The sequence below is a fragment of the Squalius cephalus genome, assembly GCF_949319135.1.
Source record: "Squalius cephalus genome assembly, chromosome: 5".
Lineage (NCBI taxonomy): Eukaryota > Metazoa > Chordata > Actinopteri > Cypriniformes > Leuciscidae > Squalius > Squalius cephalus.
Window position 1 is genome coordinate 35,682,776 of NC_137126.1, and position 14,650 is coordinate 35,697,425.

The 14,650-nt window shown below is 37.1% G+C and overlaps 2 protein-coding genes across 51 annotated transcripts in view; one reads left to right on the top strand and one right to left on the bottom strand.

The window, feature by feature from the left end:
- The window catches only part of arvcfb (ARVCF delta catenin family member b), a 198,877-nt gene extending 191,064 nt beyond the window's left edge, over positions 1–7,813 (top strand). For 9 of the 50 annotated variants that reach the window (XM_079870318.1, XM_079870313.1, XM_079870314.1 and 6 more), the window contains 4 exons: positions 1,012–1,065; positions 1,675–1,766; positions 3,644–3,756; positions 5,251–7,811. In XM_079870318.1, coding sequence (XP_079726444.1) covers positions 1,012–1,065; positions 1,675–1,766; positions 3,644–3,745 — 248 coding nt within the window. In that variant the 3' untranslated portion in view covers positions 3,746–3,756; positions 5,251–7,811. Of the gene's footprint in view, positions 1–1,011; positions 1,066–1,674; positions 1,767–3,643; positions 3,757–5,250 lie in introns of all 50 variants that reach the window. The other 41 variants (XM_079870350.1, XM_079870349.1, XM_079870312.1 and 38 more) reach the window with 10 other exon arrangements.
- Positions 7,814–8,016: 203 nt separating this feature from the next.
- naaladl1 (N-acetylated alpha-linked acidic dipeptidase like 1) lies at positions 8,017–14,576 on the bottom strand. The gene is made up of 19 exons (XM_079872900.1): positions 14,319–14,576; positions 14,011–14,183; positions 13,705–13,826; positions 12,560–12,679; positions 12,232–12,421; positions 12,057–12,150; positions 11,859–11,963; positions 11,665–11,750; positions 11,333–11,452; positions 11,009–11,094; positions 10,849–10,912; positions 10,692–10,759; positions 10,519–10,604; positions 10,321–10,414; positions 10,146–10,227; positions 9,833–10,006; positions 9,585–9,672; positions 8,603–8,695; positions 8,017–8,455 (listed from the first exon to the last, which is right to left on the bottom strand). The coding sequence occupies exons 1-19, from the start codon at positions 14,513–14,515 to the stop codon at positions 8,278–8,280; spliced, it is 2,220 nt and encodes a 739-aa protein (XP_079729026.1). The 5' UTR covers positions 14,516–14,576; the 3' UTR covers positions 8,017–8,277.
- Positions 14,577–14,650: the final 74 nt, after the last annotated feature.

Consider the following 14,650-nt stretch of genomic DNA (forward strand, 5'->3'; position numbering starts at 1 on the left):
GACAGCTTTGGCTTTTTTTCTGATTTTATTACTGCTGTTAGCATGGATGCTCATGACAGTGATGCATTTGATCACATCCATCAGTCCCTTACCATTCCCTGCTTGCCTGAATGTGGAGAATAGAGCACAACAGTGACCGCACAGCTTTTCAGCAGCCTTTGTTCTGTTAGGATTTTTCTCATTAATTTTCTCCATAACTGAAACCAGCCAGCATCCATGAACCATTACAAATGATGTTATCAAATCAGCAACAGCAATAAAATATGAAACTGTTAACTTAAGATCATTATTTGGGAGTATAATATTTTAGAAGTCTATTACTAAAATATACACTACCATTCAAAACATTAGGGTCAGTAAGAGTATATTATGCTCACCAAAGCTGCATTTATTTGATCAAAAATACAGTAAAAACAGTTATATTATGAAATATTATTACGAATTAAAATAACTTTTCTATTGGAATATCTTTTAATATATCATTTATTCCTCTGGTGGCAAAGCTGAATTTTTAGCATTCTTTAATCCAGTCTTCAGTCACATGATCCTTCAGAAATCATTTAATATACTGATTTTGTGCTCAAGAAACATTTATCGTTGTGCTGCTTAATATTTTTATGGAATTTTATCCAAAAAGAAATCTTACTGACCCCAATTGTTTTAACAGTAGTGTATACATACATACAGATAAGTTTAGTGAGAGTGTAAAGTGACTGATTTGATTGTCATTTCTATGATTTATGGAAGTGGGCAGTCACTTTTCACTTCCTGTGTCTCCTCGGATTGGTGGCTTTCACTTCAGAATTGTGTGTAGTGAAGTATTTCAGAGAATTATGTAATTAAAGTATATTTTCCACATTTAAGCCTTTTTAAATCAGTTTCTCAATAATGCAAAGGAATGAGATTTTACTCTATATACCTTGAAAGCTACATGGAGAGATTTTCTACTTAAATTCATTTTCTAAAAAGTGTTAGTGCCGTGAAAAATCCAGCCTGTAAAATGCTTTGCAGGCAACAGAGGGTGTAGCGGTGGGGATATGATACCTATGGACGAACTCGGTCCAGGTAAGACCATTTCGGCATGCCCTCAAAAACAAACCCTACAGACTAATATGGTTTTGTGAGAATACAAAACCATAATCCCTCTTAATTTGCGAAAAGTAATGAAATTCTTAGTGCATTTTTCTTTCCCTGTAGAGTTTCATTCCAATGCTGTCTGCAAAACCCCTCTTTTAATAAGATTTGTAGTGCTGTTGTGTTTGGTGTGTATGGGCTGATGGAAATTTGAGCAGAAGCTCTATTGCTTGTTCACTACAGAGTACCACCTCTTCATTATGGTGCCGTCTCTCTGATCTTCTCCACTGAAGCAGCATCCTCTCCAAGCCTGACTGACAATTATTGGACAGAGGCTGAAGATGGGGTGCTGTTTGAGTGGCTGGAAGGAAGTCAAGAAATACACACAGCATTCATGCACACATACACAAACCCGCACAGTAATCACACACATCACGCGCTCAGCTGCGAGCATGAAAACATCTGTGAACGCAGCACGTACGGGATGCTTCCAGCTGAAGGTTGAGGGATCTGTCGCTGCTTGTTTGAAGAGCCATGCTGAGGGTGCTGACACACCAATCATGATAACAGAGTTGCTCTGCTTTCTTTCCCTCTCATTAGATGGCTATTCGACGATTGACCAGCGAGACAAAGAATCCAAGTACAAAAGCAGCGACGGCTCGTCGGATCTGCAGGAGCGGGAGCCGTTAAAGGTCAGATCAGAAGTGTCAGAAGTGAGACATGTTTCTACATCTGTTTAATCTGAGAAGGCACTCTGTGTGACAGTGCTGTCTGTGGTAGTGTGGTAATAACGTCTCTGTCTCGTTAGTTGCTTCAGGCACCAACACTGCAAATTTATATATTAAGAGTGAATTTGTGTCGGAGCCATGGTGCAGAAGTTACTGTAACTAGACAGCATCATAGCATATGGTCTGAGGGAAAATAATCAATTTGGTTCACCAAAACAAGCCAAAATGGTTTTCATACTTGGGAACTGTGCTACTAAGGAACTATTTCTATTTCTATTTCACAGGAGACAAAAAAAAATAATTTTCTGGCTTTTCTCAGTCTAGAAGGCACCGACTTCTAAAATAATTTCACATTTCTGCTACATAAATGACTCAATTTAAATACACATTCATCTTTCCAGCGGTGAAATATCCCTTTAAGGCATCATAGAAACCCCCAGTACAATTGTAGTTGCAAACAACATGCAGAAATATAAATAAAAAAAAATCGACTGGTAAATCAGTTTCCATCATTAAAAATCAGTTTTTCAATAATGCAAATTAATGAGATTTTACTCAATAGACCTTGAAAGCTAGATGAAGAAATTCTATATTTAAATTAATATTCTAAAAATGAGCATAGACACCCCCAGTACGATGGTAGTTACAAACAGCAGGCAGAAATGTTATGCAAAATACCAGACACAGTCAAGAGAAATGTTGATGATACTTTTTATCCAGAACTGAAGTGTCAATAAAAATGTTTAAATCTAATTCTTTTTTTACATGCTGGGGTACAAAAGTCTGAGACCACATTGATATCCTGAGATTCAAAATCTAATTTAAGCTTGTGAAATGAAAAATTGTAAACATGTTTATTAACATTTGAAACACTATATTTTGAGCTAGGTCACTAATTAAATAAGTAAATTTGTGACATTGATCATGTGACCCTTTGGTCAGGTGTTGGTCAGGCACACATTTTCAAATCATAACAGAGAACAGGATCATCAGGTTTGACAAACTTGAATCACAGTGTCCATATCTGTATATTTGAGATAGTAAACTTGACTTCCCCTCATACAGTCTTAAATGCATAATTAAACTTCAGCTTCATGATATTAAAGTCATTAATGTAGAGATGATTAAGAAACTGTCTGGTGCTGCTATTTCCCCCTGTGACTGGCATCTGTAAGAGAGGTTGACTTGCATATCAAGTGCTTCTGCAACAGTAGATTGAGTTCTCTTACTCCCTCTTCACTTATATGAAGTCATCTCATATTATAGTGTTATCACAGCCCAGCGTGAGAGTGATTTGCTTTACTGTGTGTCTGCGTTTGAAAGAGGCCACACTGTGCTCATAGATGAGCGTGTTCGTGGACACACTGCATTATTGACGACTACATTTCTGCACCATCTGTAGTCCGTCTCAGCATTGTGACTGGGCTTTGTATCTCAACAGCTGCCTGCCGTATTTCATTGTTAGGCTTTACAAACGCTTTGATTGATGTCATGACAAATTCTGATATATGTTGCTGTGACTGTCAGAATTCTGTCAGATCGTCAGATTATTTTTCATTGTCAGAATATTAGGCAGATAGTAAAGAGAGTTATTTTCCTACTAATACAATGAAGTTGCTCCCTCTAGGGGTCCTTGTTGGCACAACATGCTTTTGATACATGAATATCACGTCGAATGTTTTCGGAATGGTTCTTTATTCTGTTCTGCATGCTTTCTCTTCTATAATTTCTAACTGTTTATTTTCCCCTTGAGCTTCCCTGTTGCGAGGACTAACTCTGCCTTTCTCTGTGTGTTTAAACTGTTGGTTTTGCTGATTTGAACCCCTCTCCCACTGCTGCAGAATGACACAAATAGGAAACACTATATCAGGAGCAACAGGCCTACTGTCAGTCTGGTGGATGCTTGTGATGTTAAACCTCAGCCTGTTGACTCCTGGGTCTAAATGCATGCATGGTAGGTCTTATGTGTTTGATTTGGATGTTTTTTATCAGTAGTTTTGTTCTCGCTCGTTCTGTTTATGAAATAACAACCACCCTATGTTATCATTTGCTCTGTCTAACCCAGAGAAGTGCATTGGCTGACAAGTGCATGCTCAGATATTAAAAAAATATATTTTCTCTGTGACACTACTAGTATCATGAGGAGCATGATTCAGAATAGAGAAAATAGGACCTTTTTTTGAGAAGTGGAGCATGAAAAAGTGTCTATTGCATGTACACTACCGTTTAAAGTTTTGGGTCGGTAAGATTTTGGAAACAAATTTCAAAGAACGGGACAAGGAACAATGTATATATACCTATATACATACTCATATCTTTGGGTCGTCATATTTCTCACTGATTTTGTCTCGTTCTAAATCATATATAAAGTAGCACAGTAAAGATTACATTTATATGAATGCATTAGTGAGAGAGCGATTGCGTGTGGATTAATTCTACCTGGCAGCGTCTCGCTAACAGTAGTGAAGCTATGGGTTTTGTGGGTAGAAATATATGCTACAACTTTTCAGTTTCCAAGCTATTTTATTGATAAATCACAGAACAGTGTTGACTAGACATTTCTGCACTACTGAAAGTTTCTGTGTGTAAAGAGCACATATTCTCATGTATACCCAAGCATACACACACACACACACATACACATAGACACAATGGTCAACAGGTGCAACATATATTACATTCATTAGTATTTAGGTTCCGGTAATATTCTACAGTACAACATGTACAGATGCATTTTTTACAGGATTCTTTGATAGAAAGTTCAAAAGAACAGTATATCTTTGAAATAGAAATATTTTGTAACATTATAAATGTCTTTACTGTCACTTTAATTTAATGCATCTTTGCTAAATAAGTGTTTGTTTTTTTACCGACCTTAAACTTTTAATTCGTAGTGTATTTAATTAGTTTCCTGGTGGAAAGTGGACTTCATTGACCAAATGTTATTGTGGGCAGTGCTGCCTTCCCTGGGTTAGCTTCTCCATCGTCTGTTTTTCACTCTCATGCTTGGCAAACATCTACTCATCATTCACGCATTCTTAATCCCATACTAGATCTGTCTAGCAGAAAACCATTATCAGTTCAATCCTGGCCTTTGAGACATGTAGAATTCAATCATGTCTAGAGGATCTTATTAGTTTGTCATTCATGAAAACAAATTTGAATAAAGACAAAGTTTTGTTTTAACATAATATCATATTTGCTTTTGGCTACATGGTTTAGATCTGGTAAGTTATGTAGAGAAAAAATGTCCTTAGTTTCAACAAATCATCCATCATTCAATCAACATGCTCACTTCCATTTTGCAAACATTATCATATGCATGTCTAATGTAATCAGGAATTAGTTTTGTGACCATAATAGAAATATCTCTCAATAGAACACATATTTTCATTTAGTCTGATGATGTCTTCTGATATCTGTGGCTGTCGTGCCCTCTCCGCTGCAGGCTTAGCTTTCCACACAAGGATTTCACGAGTCACCACTGCCATTAACCGCAGAACTCACCCTGATGTGGACTCATCTGAAGACGTTTGCCTAAAAGAGCGAGAGATACAAACTTTCATTCAACAGCCAGTATTTTCGGATTTCTCAACAAGTGAAAAGAAAAAAAAAAAAAAAAAAAAACTTCTCATGTGTACATTCCCACTGGACGTAGTGTACCCAGAACTGAGGATTTGCTGGAATGATGGAAGGATTGAGTGTACAGGAAGTGCTGTCGTGGACGTGGACGTGCATTGGAAAGAATTGGATTGAGTGCAAAGAGGAAATAAGAAAAGAAACTATTTTTATGTCAAAACAAAAAAAATATAATTTGCCTATATTATTTTTGTTGTACGTTTCTGCCTGATTACTGTTTGTTTTGTGGATTTGTTTTCCCCAGAAGTGCAGTGAATTGTGACATTTTTTTTGTTTGTTTGTTTTCATTTTGTAGAGTTTTAATGAACGTTTGGGTTATCTAAAATAGTGGAGGACACTTGTGAAGGAGGAAAAGGAAAGTTTGTTATTTTTGTCGTTGTCCATTACAGCGGTGTGGGGAGTGGGGACACATGCAATGTCCGGGGGGGTCTATATTGAAATGCACGCTTTGCGATTTCTGTGTGCTGGCTTCATAAAGCAACTTTAAAGACATGTTATCACTGTGTTTGTTTCTTCTCACTGAGAACACTGACATCTGCTCATAGCGAAGCTGAAGGGAGGAGACCTGCTGCGCTTTCAGTGCTGATCCTGTATTCCCCTTGACATGTCCAGCAGCAGAGGCATGCTGGGTAACACTGGCACTTACCAGCTTTTGCTTTGGTTTATTTAATAAGGGGTAAAGATGGGGAAAAATCTATTTGTTAATATGTAGATTGTGTTATGAGGGATAGTAGGGGGATTCAGTTGCTCCTGTTGTCATAAAAGTAGATTTTAAAACATTTTATATTTTTGTTGTTTTATAAATGTATATTAGGTTGCAAAGATAAAAAAGAGGGGGGTGGGATCACAATGTTCTTTATAACATTGATAGATGTGAATCCATAACAGTTTGTTCAGAGCACATTCAGTATTCCGTACATAAAGCATGGCCATGTTTGTATAAAAATTAATAATAATATAATAAAAAGATCATTGCTTTAGATAAATGTTTATCGAAGGCTGTAGAGTCATTCTCATTGTCTATTTTATATTTTTTACATCTTGCTTTGTTAAATGGAAGCATTTATTTTCAATGTTCTTTTTTTTTTTCAATTGGAAAACATGTTCAAAATGATCTGATTGGTTGACAGAATTTAAGTGTTCATCAGGAAAGACAAGGAATATTACAGAAGAGGAATCAGGGATAGACACTACCTTTCATTTCAGCTGTTATGCAAGCCAAAATACTTTTACATAAAAGTGTATCTCTTGAGTATAACAAACAAGCATGACAACGTTTTAATGTTGTTTTCATTCATTTAGTTTAATTTATTTGTAAATTGGATATTACAATCTGGACACTCAGATGAGAAAAAAGCAAATGCTGTAAATGTTCCACCCGTCAATGTAAAGAAATCCTGTATTTTACATATAATTTTACTCATAAACACATAAAAAAGGGACAAACACTGACATACCAAGTAGGATGACAAATTTTGTTTTTATTCCAGGCAGTTTCCATGTAATGTGAGGCAAGCAACACGCGTCTGCTTTATCGTCTGATTTCTGTCATGTGACTCTATATAACTCTCTATAGCAAGGATTTTTTCATAGACTTCTAATAACAAAATAACTGTGTAATAATTTTCACTTTTGAAGATGAAATGTTGTGTACATTCACATCGAGATCTTTAGCCTTGTGTAGGTTCATTATTAATATTTGACTGTCTGTTCCTAACTGCCTTTTTGCAGAATACAACCAAAGGATTTTGGTACCATGTAGTACGAGAGGTTCCCGGAGTGTGAATTTGCATCAGATTGTATATTTCTAGAACAACGGATGTTGAAATGGATTTAAGAGAAACCTACTATTGTAGATATCATTAATTCAGAGCATCAAAATTCAGTACGTGTACAACTTGGTAGCAAATGTGTTTGTAACTATCATGTGCCTTAACCTTTTTTCCATGTTAGATGAAAAAGATAAGTGTGTTTTATATGTTTTATTGGTCCCTGACTGCTCTTTCTCTCTCTCTTTCTATCTCCATCTCTCTTACATACACACACACACACACACACCCCTCCTCTCTCTGGCTCCTCCCACTTTCACTCACTCTGTGTTCTCAATGTAGTCTAGACTGGTGGTGGGTTTTGCCTTGTATTACATTGTATTATAAACTTTTAAAAGATATAGACATACAGTAAAAGGGTTTGATTATATAGTTGTTAATGCTTTCCTAGCACTCAAGAACAATGCCACAGTGACCGAATGTATTGTTAATTTTACTAATACCCAGAAGAGAGAATTGCTCTTGTTAAAGAAAAATCCAGGTTTGTAGAGTATCATTTTGGTGTGTTTTCAATAAATCATGCCTGAAAAGAGTGAATTCTGTCTGCTTTTGTTTCTTTTCCTTTTCATTTAGGGATATTTTGTTGTTTTGGACTCCATTGACGTTCAGTGTATGGATAAAAACAGTTGTTTGAAAATGTTCTTTCATGTTCCACAGAAGAAAGTAAGTCATACAGATTTGGATAGCATGTGGGTGAGTAAATAATGACAGTAATAATGGTTTTTTTTTTTGTTTGTTTGTTTTTTGGTGAACTATCCCTTTAATTCACAAAGAACTTTCAGCTTTCATTTCAGGCGAATTATGTTTTTACTGCAAACAACTTGTCAAACCATTTTTGTACATGATTTAAAGGTTGATACTCCCTTCGCACTCCCTCTGACAGCGCAAATATTCATTTCAAAGTCAAATGTCTAGGAATTTCATTCGGTTAAAAAACAGTAAAATATTTCTCCTTCTCTCAAGAAGTTTCCTTTGTGGAAATGTTAAAGTCTGAAGTTCAGCGTGCATTAAATCACATCATCCAGTGTGTGTGCGGCTCCTGCGATGGCCTGTGTGACGATGGATAAGTGTTTGTGAGCCTGATCCCAGTCTTCCTTCAGGTCAGTGCTCTCAGCCTTCTCTACTGCATCTGCCAGGCCGGGGAAGGTGGGCACACTCGATGACCTCGACGCCCATATCACGTGCCTGTGTGATGCCAGAGAGCGGTAGAAGTGATTGCGAACAGGTGTGACATCAGCATGAACAAATGAAGGATGGTCAGTGGAATGCTAATTATTATTTATAAGGGACTGGTCATTAGTAGCAGGATGTTTTAATAATGCTGCTTCATACCTGAAACCATATTGTTCTGGGAACGCTAACGGGTCAAGGAAAGCCCTGTCCAGCAGCATGAGCTGATCATTAATTCTGCGAGTCTTCAGAGGCCTGTTGTGAAGACAGAAGTCATATTTATGCTGTTGTGTACCCCTGACAACAGAGCAGGTGATTTTTTTTTTTTTTTTAAACATCATTTTAACCCTTTAAAGCCTACTGTATCATATTTGAAATGCACATTTATAAGGTTTCTAAATGATCAACATGAACAAAACATTTCTGAAAAACCTGTTGAATAGAATCTATTACATGCCTTCTGTAGTCTGGTTGACAGATTATATTTTATTAGCAAGAAAAAGGCCTTTTTAATATCATTTTAAAAACGTACCCCTTCAGGTTGTGGTACACATGTCTTTTTGCTGTGAAATCTTTTCTGATTTTTATAAAGTTAACGTAAAGTATAACTTTTATGTTATTGGTAACATTTCAAGATGAACACTATACTGGACTGAAGCAACTTAGGTTTACTTGTTTATCCAGAGATTGGCACAGGCATTTTTTAGGAAAACCATGTTAAAAATATGAGTATGAAATATGATTCATCAGGATTTTGAGGAACGTTTATTTTGTGCATCTCTCAAGCATCACTCTGTTGCAATGGATTCTTTGTTGAAAATAACAAAAACTACAGAGCTTTGATCATAAAATGAAGCATTAAAAATATCATCTTACTAAGACACATTACTGTGATTTATAGAGATGTTTACATTTTATACATTTTTTGTGAGTAGTCTGCTTTTGCTCAGTTTGGGCCTGTTTTTTTCCTCAAGCTCCATATTCTCCTCCTATATGAGCCATAAAAACCTGATTTATAAAATGTTATACTCAACATAAAACACATATGCAAACTTGTTTTATACATACATTTTGCCTAAAGGTTCAATAAACAGTTCCATATTAACTATTATTTCCTATGTCATGCTTTACAGGGTTAACTTACGTTTCTTTTGCGAGATCTGAATCCCTGATCAAATGATCCAGTTTGGTGGCTGTATCTCGGAATAACTGCACAGCTTTCTTCAAGGATTCTGGGATGGGAGAAAGTGCTCATTGCCACTTTGACTCTTACAGTACATAACTCCCATTGCTCTCACCTTGTATTAACTTTTAGTTTGACAGAATTCAGTTACGATTAGGAAAAAGGAAGCATTTCCCTCATCCAAAGCAGTTTGAATCTTGTTAACTCACCCATAGAGATTCCTTTAGCCGCAAGTTTTCCCTCATAGGATGTGACCGCCTGACTGAGGTACTGCTCCAGGCTTTCTGCATAGTCACTGCAGTTAAAAGGCAACAGAAGACTGTCAGCCAATCGCACCAGCACATTCCCTGCTGTCCTGGCTACTGCCTGGTGACTTGTGAAACCTGCATAAGGGAAAGTCATTTGAACTTAAAATAGAACAGAGGAGGACAGGCTGATAAATATGTTTTAGTATTAAAAGAGGTTTCATAGTAATTAGTAAATATATATCGTCTCGGTTGAGAGCCTTAGTATTCATTTCACCTGGATCAATGAACGTAGATGCATAGTCAAAGGTGTCATAGGCCGTGTGGTAGGCTGGGTAGATGCGCGCTCTTGTTTTACTCTGCAAAGTGATCAAGAATCTGTTGTTATTATTACTCTAATAACATTATTACCCTAACGTTTTTAATTGATTGCCTTAGCGCTGACCACTTACCCGGTCATAATAATAGGAAATGTCCATAGAAGTTATTCCAAGGTAGTGCATAAAAGCAGCGTAATCACTTCCTGCTCCTGTCAAGAAGCCCACACTGCAAATACAATTGACAATATTGAGAATTATTACTTTACCAGTCATGGTGCTATAATCCCCTTGTGAACCATGAGGTAGTATTGTGGAATAATAAGAGCGTACTTTGGTATAATCCCATTTGGACTGGTTCTGTTGTAATATTTTATCCAGTTCTCATAGACTGATGTGGTTGTTCCAGGTGCATTAACCTGAAAGCACACGACTCATAAAAGTCTTATGAAAGACATGAAAGTCCCTCTTCAGGGAAGGGAGTGGATACAAGGCTTGTTCCTCACCTGTTTGGAGGCTGTAAAAAGCACGCTCTGTGCTGCTGGAGAAGCAGAAGCTCTGAGAGTGGCGTTAGCTGTGGTGGACATCAAGAATTTCAGCAAGTGGAACACGGGATGAAATTAATATTGAAAATATTGAAAGAGGAAAAACATCAACCCGTACCAAACACTGAGATGTCCACGTTGATGTACGCCACAGTGCGTTCACTCAGCTTACTGAAGTACTCCTGAGGATGGACAATGCTTTCAACACCGAAACGGTTGAATCTTTCATGCTCTAATTCCAGTTTTTAGTAATTCTACTAATGTCTTTATTAACAAACCTCTGTGTATTCTGCAGATCCAATAAGACCAAATTCTTCAGCTCCCCAACTGCCAAAGATAATGGACCGCCGAGGTCGCCATCTCCCTTTCGGGAATAGAGAATTAGTGTTGGATTTTCTTTGCTTGTAACTAACACTAGAATTGTATAAAGCACACTATATGCACTATGTTATATATTTCCTCTGTATTGCAGCTTCCTGTTGTTTTCATTATACCTAGACCACCTTGTCTCATAGCAAAGTACTTCATTTGGGTCACTACAACCAGCCCTAGTCACATTTGATGTCAAATTCAGTTGTTGTCTGGATGTCATTAGGCCTCACCTTCCTTCACCATCTTCCCCAGGACTCTGGTGATCTCTAGCATCACTGCTGTGCCGCTGCTGGGGTCGATGGCTCCGTGCACCCAGCTGTCCCTGTGGTTCCCATAGATCACATACCTGTCTGAACAACACGCATACAAAAATACAGTTTGCAAATGCAATTTATTCCTGTGATGGCAAAGCTGAATTTTCAGCATCATTACTCCAGTCTTCAGTATCAAGAACGATTTCAGACATTTTAAGTGTGACTTGGGCATCCAAATAATTTCTGGGGAATGTGTATATTAGAACAGGTATTTCGTGCTTTTTAACACTATGACAAATATAACTTACCTGGCTCCACACTGCCTCTGATTATTCCCATGACATTCGCTGAATATTCCAGCCTCTCAGTGTTATAAATGTCCATGTGTACATTGCTGACAGACAAAACAAAACATTATTTTCATTCTATCCTACATTATATCCTTCCAACACACTTGTTCAAGCATTGGAAGATATATTGGACACAAATATGCAGCATTTACCTGTTGTTTAAGGGAGACGTGGGTTTGAACCCTGGCCCTCCAAGTTTGTATGTGCATTTAAGTGAGCCTTGCCATTCAATAGGGGCATCGTCCCCATCAAGCTCACTGTCACAGATAATTCAGTCAGAATTAGAAGGAAACATTCTGAAGAAAGTATAACTAAAGAAATAAAAAGTATATTTGAACAGGTACGCTTACCAGATTAAGCTTTCAGCATCCTCAAACCCTATTGGCTGTGCTGGAATTGGTGGAATACCTGTTATGTCTTCTTTTGGTCTTCTGTATGTATCATCTACAAATGAAATCAATTGCATATGTTGTTGTTTATGTGTCGTACGTAATACGTGTTTTCATGTAAAAAATCACCGGTTACCTTTTGCAGCTAGGTAAGGCGTTAACAAGTCTCCAAAGTCAATGTTGTATGAGCCTCGCTCGACGCCAGAGGGTGGCAGGTACCAGGAGTGAGGGTAGGTTTCACTTTCCGACACCAGGCCATCATTAATGTCATATGGATCGGTATAGACCAGCACCCCAACAACGCCGAACTTGGCTGCATTTATAGCCTGTTATATTCATGTCACCGGAGAGTAAACATGTATGCATTCAAGGTGATGAAACTACAAATAGTCTTCTAAACTGATACCTCATACTGCATTTGCCTTTTCTGCTGTTTTTGAGAGATTTAACAAGTGTTTTCTCACTTTTTTTGATCTCCCTTCTCCTCCGTATCTGGTGATGGCGATGGTTCCCCTCAGATCCAGTGTTCTGTTTAACAGCTCGAAATCACTCATTTTACCTTGGTTTGCGTAGACAAGTTCTCCCTGCATATAAAACACAGATGAGTCAATATTGGACCATATCACAATTTTAATCAGACATAAATTTCACCTCCATAATATCTACAATTACACAATCATATAAGCTTTTCATAAAGATATGATATCAAGATATGCTTACAATAAACTCTTGTTTAAAAGTCATTATAGTGGTACAGTGAAAGAAAAAAACAAATAGCTATCAGTATAGATGACTTTACCACAGTGACACGTACTGTGCGATAGCCACAAAGGTCATTACGGTTTTGTTTCTAAAACAATCAAGTGCGATAAAGACAATCGTTGTCTTCTCTTGCTCAGATATGTCTTGAGTTATGGCTGTCATTATGTCATAAGATAATCGGCTTTATTTCATGATAACATCTCCATCAGAGGAGGCGTTTTTACAAAATGAAAAAACTGATCAGAGACAAGGAAAAGTAATTATTAATTGAAAATAAAAAAGTGATGTAATTATAAATGTATTAAATGTACACTGCCTTTCAAAATTGTGGATGTTTTTGAAAGAAGTCTCTTATTCTTACCAAGGCTGCATTTATTTGATCAAAAAAATATAATATTGTGAAATATTATTAATGTTTAAAATGTAATATATTTTAAAAATGTAATTTATTCAGTGTCACATGATCCTTCAGAAATCATTCTAATATCCTGATTTGCTGTTCAACAAGCATTTCTTATTATTATCAATGTTGAAACTCTTTAATATTTTTGTGGAAACCGTAATAAAGTTTTTCTTTAAATAGAGAGATCAAAAGAACAGCATTTATTTGACGTTATAAATGTCGTTACTGTCACTTGTGATCAATTCTATGTGTCCTTGCTAAACAAAAGTATTAATTTCTTTCAAAAAAAGATCTTACTGACCACAAACTTTTGAACGGTAGTGTATTCTCCTGCTTTACGAATCAAATGGATGGATAATGTCAGCAAACTACATATTTATTTAAAGAATAAAATGTAAGCGTTCATGAATTGTGAAGTATATTAAGGTGGTGAAGGCTGCACACCTTGACATTTCCTGCAGGGGAATATGCTGCGAACGGCTGGACCACCTCTGGGTCGTCCTGTTCTGGTTTGTAGGCTTTCTCTTTCTCTCTTGCCGTAAACAGGACTCTGTTTTCTGGATCAACTAAGTAAAACAGAGTTTCTTCTTAAGTTTCCTATACATCGTTTAACATTTTTGGATATGATTTTGATCTCACTCATTGTGTTGAAAGCAAATCAGAAAAATGTCTCAAACTTGAAGGTGTTCTGAAATGAACTCAGAACTAAAAATGTTATGCTTTGAAAAGATATTCTATATGCTGTCTTACCAACAGAGACTTTGTTGGGGTTTGTTTTGTCAGGGAATGACAGATACACCTTGTAGTCCTCTCTCCATGCATTGTCCAAGCCTGTTTTGGGGTCCTTCCATCTCTTCAGCATAAACTCTACGGTTGCTTCATCTCCAGGGGTGGTGGCCATGTGGGGAACCTTAGTCAGCTCCCTTTGGAGAAACAACACAAAAGTAAATTCTTAAATCAGCTGAAACAAACAACTCCATACAGACTGATGTTCTATACAGCTGGCCGTTTCATCTTTTAGAATCTCATACTTGTGTGCTTCAGAATAAATGCTTCACCTGAGGTTTTCTTTAATTTCATTGGTGTCCAGTTCTGCAAGGAATTTCTCAATGATACTTTCATCCACATCACGAGATGCATCCCGGACCCACTCTGGCACCGAACTGCCCTTATCAATGGCGAAGTGTCCCAACAGAATCCCTATAGTAAAAAACACTGCTCCTACAAGGAGACCCAACAACACCTCCTTAAGCATAATGTCTGTGTGGTAGAGCTCTAAATGCACCTTCTGAATGGTCAACCAGCTCTATCCTTCTAAAGCCTGTGACGAGAGTGGTGAGATAACTGTGAAATAACTGTCAAGATCATATGGATGAAATTGTTTTGTCCT

What these genes read in the sequence shown, in the direction of transcription:
- naaladl1 (XM_079872900.1), bottom strand. Translation starts at nt 14,515, where the DNA reads ATGCTTAAGGAGGTGTTGTTGGGTCTCCTTGTAGGAGCAGTGTTTTTT. An exon ending in GCCTTACCTAGCTGCAAAAG is followed by an intron (nt 12,151 to 12,231) that starts GTAACCGGTGAT and finishes TTTCATTTGTAG; the next exon opens with ATGATACATACAGAAGACCA. An exon ending in CCAAATGGGATTATACCAAA is followed by an intron (nt 10,415 to 10,518) that starts GTACGCTCTTAT and finishes TTGTATTTGCAG; the next exon opens with TGTGGGCTTCTTGACAGGAG.